General features: G+C 39.9%; 1 protein-coding gene across 4 annotated transcripts in view; it reads left to right on the plus strand.

The window, feature by feature from the left end:
* Window positions 1–2,751, plus strand: part of EOGT (EGF domain specific O-linked N-acetylglucosamine transferase) — a 36,949-nt gene extending 34,198 nt beyond the window's left edge. For 3 of the 4 annotated variants that reach the window (XM_030867682.3, XM_030867685.2, XM_070046606.1), the window contains 2 exons: window positions 1,487–1,589; window positions 2,175–2,751. In XM_030867682.3, coding sequence (XP_030723542.1) covers window positions 1,487–1,589; window positions 2,175–2,321 — 250 coding nt within the window. In that variant the 3' untranslated portion in view covers window positions 2,322–2,751. Of the gene's footprint in view, window positions 1–1,486; window positions 1,590–2,174 lie in introns of those variants that run through there. The other variant, XR_004041907.3, reaches the window with a different exon arrangement.
* Window positions 2,752–6,000: the final 3,249 nt, after the last annotated feature.

The following is a 6,000-nucleotide window of genomic DNA, read 5'->3' on the forward strand; positions in this document are numbered from 1 at the left end:
CTAGGAGGTGGGTCAAAAAGGATCTTGCTGTGATTTATGTCATAGAGTGTTCTGCCTATGTTTTCCTCTAAGAGTTTGATAGTTTCTGGCCTTACATTTGGGTCTTTAATCTATTTTGAGCTTATTTTTGTATATGGTGTTAGGGAGTGTTCTAATCTCATACTTTTACATGTAACTGTCCAGTTTTCCCAGCACCACTTATTGAAGAGGCTGTCTTTTCTCCACTGTACATTCCTGCCTCCTTTATCAAAGATAAGGTGACCATATGTGTGTGGGTTTATCTCTGGGCTTTCTATCCTGTTCCATTGATCTATATTTCTGTTTTTGTGCCAGTACCATACTGTCTTGATTACCGTAGCTTTGTAGTATAGTCTGAAGTCAGGGAGCCTGATTCCTCCAGCTCCATTTTTCATTCTCAAGACTGCTTTGGCTCTTCGTGGTCTTTTGTGTTTCCATACAAATTGTGAAATTTTTTGTTCCGTTTCTGTGAAAAATGCCATTGGTAGTTTGATAGGGATTGCACTGCATCTGTAGATTGCTTTGGGTAGTAGAGTCATTTTCACATTGTTGAGTCTTCCAATCCAAGAACATGGTATATCTCTCCATCTATTTGTATCATCTTTAATTTCTTTCATCATTGTCTTATAATTTTCTGCATATAGGTCTTTTGTCTCCTTAGGTAGGTTTATTCCTAGATATTTTATTCTTTTTGTTGCAATAGTAAATGGGAATCTTTTCTTAATTTCACTTTCAGATTTTTCATCATTAGTGTATGGGAATGCAAGAGATTTCTGTGCATTAATTTTGGATCCTGCTACTTTACCAAATTCATTGATTAGCTCTAGTAGTTTTCTGGTAGCATCTTTAGGATTCTCTATGTATAGTATCATGTCATCTGCAAACAGTGACAGATTTACTTCTTTTCCGATTTGGATTCCTTTTATTTCTTTTTCTTCTCTGATTGCTGTCACCACCATAATTTTATAAAATTTTCATTATCCCCCCAAATAAACTCAGTACTTGTCAGCAGTTACTCTCATTCCATCCTCCTTCCAGCCCTTGGAAACCACGAATCTACTTTCTGTCTCTATAGATTTGTCTATTATGGACATTTCATATAAGTGGAATCATACCATATGTGGGCTTTTCTGACTGGCTTCTTTCACTTAGCATCATGTTTTCAAGGTTCATCCATGTTGTAGCATGGATCAATACTCATTCCTTTTTATTGTCAATAATTATTCCTTGTATGGATATACCACATTTTGTTTATCCATTCATCAGTTGGTAGACATTCAGGTCGTTTGCACCTTTCGGCTATTGTGAACACTGCTGCTATGAACACGAATCTCTCTCACTCTTGTTTACCGTTTATAAAACCTTTTGTAAGCACATATTTGGGAGGTGAATTTTTTCCCCAGAGAATTGCAAATTGGCCAGCAATCCCAGGCAAAAGCCCCATGTGTGGATGCCTTTGTGTCCTTAGATACAACTGTGGAGATGAACGCTGTTACTTGGACCTGGCCAGGCTGAGAGGCATCCACTACATCACTTGGCGAAGGCAGAGCAAAGTCTTTCCTCAAGATAAGGTAAAGTTCAGGACAAAACTCATCCTGTTTTCTTTTTAATTGGCTTAAAGTGTCTAGTTAATGTGACAAACTATCTTTGAACTTCAATCCAAAGATAAAATGGTTCTTCTCTGGAATCGTGATTTGTTGTGCTTTATATTTGCAAATTGGGGGAAAGGAGAAATTAATTACTCTCTCTCTTTATGTGGAAAAGAGAACTTCATGAAATTTGGGCCTAGAGAGATCTATTAAATTATTTAGAGACGGGATCAGGAAACTACAGACCAGTGGGCTAAATCTGGCCCTCCAGTTGTTTTTATAAATAAAGTTTTATCGGGACATGGTCCTGCTCCTCTGTTTATGTGTTGTCTGTCTATGGCTGCTTGAGCACTTCACTGGCAGGGTTGAATAATTGCGGTGGAGACTTTGTGGTCCATGGAGCTGAAAATATATGTTATCTGGCCTCTTACTGAAAAAATTTGCCTACCTCTGATGTAGAGCATAAACTGAAATAGTTCCTTTGGCCAAAGTAAAATAACTTTCTTCTTGTTCAGAAAACCACATCCTCAACACCTTACCAATTTGTCTTTTGCTTCGTTTGTGCAGGGCCACCACCCAACTCTGGGGGAACATCCGAAGTTTACCAACTACTCTTTTGATGTAGAAGAATTTATGTACCTTGTCCTTCAGGCTGCAGACCACGTATTGCAACACCCGAAGTGGCCATTTAAGAAAAAACATGATGAGCTGTAAATGTGTGGGGTCTTTTTGCCAAAAGGGAGGGTTTAGACGGTCCTCCGCCCAGACTCACCTCACAGTTAAATAGGTAAAACAGCCTGTTTTCTCCTAGCCCCAAAGTACCTTTTTTTAATACCAAAACATGCCTTCAGGGTATTACTTATGTGTTTTATAGTCTTTAACTGTTTCATGTGATTGTTGTGTCATTGCTATTTATCAAGATACTCTTTTTGCACTGAAAACTTTACTTTTTATAGTTCAGAAACTGGGCCTGGGCTCACTGCCGTAACTGAGCTTTTTTCTTAGGGATACCAAAGTTTGCAACTTTCTTAGCTTTAGAATTTGTAAATGTTTTTATAGAATACCATGAGCTCGTCATTCAAGAGGCTTCCAACTTGTTAATGATATATTTGAGCAAATTCACAACTCATTTATTTGCCATGATTTGTTCACAGCACAGTTTGTAGTAGGAAAGGAAAACATGCAAACACACACACACACACACACACACACACACAGAGTTGTGGTTCTCAGTACCAAGCTATAGGCCCGTGTTATAGATTAAACAGTATTATAAACAGATCTTTTTAACTGTATCAGAGTCTAAACTAATGCCTGCTGAATTCTCTGTTGTATCTTTTTAGTCAACGCCAGGTTATCTTCATCAAGAACCTGAATTAACCATGCTGTTGCATTAGTTGATATTTTAAACTAATCATGTTTTCCTCACATGTAACAACCACATATGATAAAAACAAATGAGGACGTCCTTTAGGACTGTTCTGTGTACCTTCTAGCTGGTTTCCACTGGTTCCTTCTTAGCCGTGGAGAGCATTTATAAATCAAATAGTGGTTTTGTTGCACACGTGCTTGTAAGTGCATAGACCTATGTGTATGCGTCTACCTCTTTTAGCATGGAAGTATTCCAGTCTTTGATTTTGCAAACTTTAAATTAGTCACAAGGGGAGATTTTTTTCCCTATGAAAAAAGTAAAGACACACACACACACACGAAAGGTAAAGACATGCATGAATTATCCAATTCAAAATGAATAAGAAGCCATAAGAAAGTGCTACTGATTAAACAGCGTATCTGAAATGCAGTCCCACTCTTTGAATGGGCTTCATTTCCTATTGTCTATGAACTTTCAATTTAGTGGTCAGAAACCATGGATTTATTTTACTGTAAAATGTGGAGTTTACGTTTTATTAACACTTGAGCAGTCTAATTTAGAGACTAGCAACTTCTATTTTTTTAAGTAGGGGATTAACAGAGTACAGCAGAGCTAAGCATTTAAAAAAAATATTTTAGAGTTGTAAAAAAAAAAAAAAGAATATGCAGCAGAGAAGTGACCTGAGAAATCTAAAATATTTATTATCTGGACCTTTACAGAACATGTTTGCTGACTCCTGCTTTAAAGGATTACGAACAGTTTTCTAGAGCTGAGGAATATTTATTAAAATATCTGTCAAGGAATTAGTGAATCACTGTAGCAATAGCTTTGATTTGAGATCTTAACATTGTTTTAAAAGACTTACAACATATGAATTTTGAAATGAGTGGTGTTGCTGCCGTCCTTTGTCCAGTATACTGAGTAACCACTGAGATTGCTCACATAAAAGGAGCTGTCAAGACCACATTGCACTTCTAGTCAGAGAGGTGTAAACATCTGAAAAAATGGCCTCAAAAAAGGTTTCAACAGTTTATCTTCTTACGTCATTTAAAAAACTATGTGGCAATGCGATTCTGTAGATGATCAAGAATTTCAGACGTTGAGAACAATTTCATAATAAAATGTTACATTTGCATATTTCACATTTAAAGAGACAATATGTTTTACAGAAACAAGAAAATACATTAGATACTTTATGGAACTGAGTTTTATCAGACTTTTTTGATGGGAGCAAAGGAAGGTCTTCAAATTGTTATAAAACGTAAAATGTAAAGACTGCTCTTTTTATGAAGTCTTTGAAGAGGTGCATGTCATTGTTTGTACATGTGGGGTATGGCCTTGGAATAAATCGTTTTACAATTTATTTGAATACCGGACTATTTTCAGGGTTTTCTGTGTCTGAATGTCAGAAGCTTACATTTTTTTTCGGCAATCTGGCAGCTCTAGATTGTACAAATTGAGTAGCTCACTGATGAAGAATTCAGCTTAAGGAAAAATTGTACCTTACAATTATTTAGCAGTTTATCATATGATGCTTTCACAAATGTTATATTGCATAATCTTTTTAAAATGACATAAGAATTGTTCCCATTTCTATTTATTTATTTGTTTGTTTATTTATTTAGTTATCTGGCTGCTCCAGGTCTTAGTTGCAGCACGCGGGATCTTCATGGCTGGATCTAGTTCCCTGAACAGGGATTGAACCTGCGCCCCCTGCATTGGGAGCGTGGAGTCTTAACCACTGGACCACCAGGGAAGTCCCAGAATTGTTCCCATGTTTAACGTGAAAAGAGTCAGATGCTGTTTAAAGGACTTCTCTAAAGATCACAGGTCTTCTGATTCCATGTCCATAGTTCTCCATTTATTCACTCAATTATTTACTATTGATGGAGCAACTACTGGGTACCATCTCTACTCTAGGTTCTGGGGATACAGCAGTGAGCAGAACAGAAAAAAGTCCTTGCCTTCATGGACCTTGCGTTCCGGTGGAGGAGACAGATATTAACCTACGTAAGGGAAATATATTGTGTGCTGGATGTTGATACATGGTATGGACAAAACTAAAATGGGGACGAGGGATGTGGCGCTCTGGGGTGGGGTGGAGTTGGGCACACTTAGGTAGAGGATAAGGAAATCCTCGCTGAGGTCACCTTTGTGTCAAGATTTAAAGCAGCTAAAGGAGGAGGAAAGTAGACAGCAGAGCAAAGAGCATCCCAGGAAGACTGGATGGTGCATGCCAAGGTCTTGAGGCAGGAGGATGCCTGGTGTGTTTGAGGAACAGCAAGGAAGCCAGTGTAGCTGGAGTGATCGAGGGGCAGAGGAGTAGGAGATGAGGTCAAAGAGGCAGGGGTGCAGATGGCAAGGCGCTTGTCCTTTGATGCTTATGAGTTGGGAGTCATTGAAAGGATCTCAAACAGGAGGAATGACCCGACTTACTTTGAAGAGGCTTTGAAGAGGCTAACTCTAGCTGTTATGCTGGGAATAGACTGTGGAGGGATGTCTTAGGTCGTGTTCCCTGGGAAATAGACTCTGGGATGGAGATTCATACACAGGTGGGTCATTGGGGAAGAGGCTCATGATTAACACCTGTGAGGAAGGGGCCCAGTCTTGGGTGGAGGGAGGAATGGCGCTGCAATGCAGTAGCAGGAGAGGCCTCAGGGGGGCGCTGCGCAGGCTCCTTAGGCAGGGCAGGTCTCTTCAGCTGAGGGCAGTTCGGCCGTAATCCATTAGTAGCCAACATTCCCAGCAATCGGGAGACTGCGATGGGGGGACTTCCGAGACCCACTGAAGCATCCACAACGGGGCCAGGGTGATGCCCTTCAGCTTGTTCCACTCGTCCTTCTACTGCTTGCCAGCAGGCTTCTAAGGCTTTATTCGATTCAGATTTTTTTTTTTTTTTTTTTTGCGGTACGCGGGCCTCTCACTGCTGTGGCCTCTCCCGTTGTGGAGCACAGGCTCCGGACGCGCAGGCTCAGCGGCCATGGCTCACGGGCCCAGCCGCTCCGCGGCATGTGGGATCTT

This window comes from Globicephala melas, chromosome 11 (genome assembly GCF_963455315.2).
Source record: "Globicephala melas chromosome 11, mGloMel1.2, whole genome shotgun sequence".
NCBI classification, from domain to species: Eukaryota; Metazoa; Chordata; class Mammalia; order Artiodactyla; family Delphinidae; genus Globicephala; species Globicephala melas.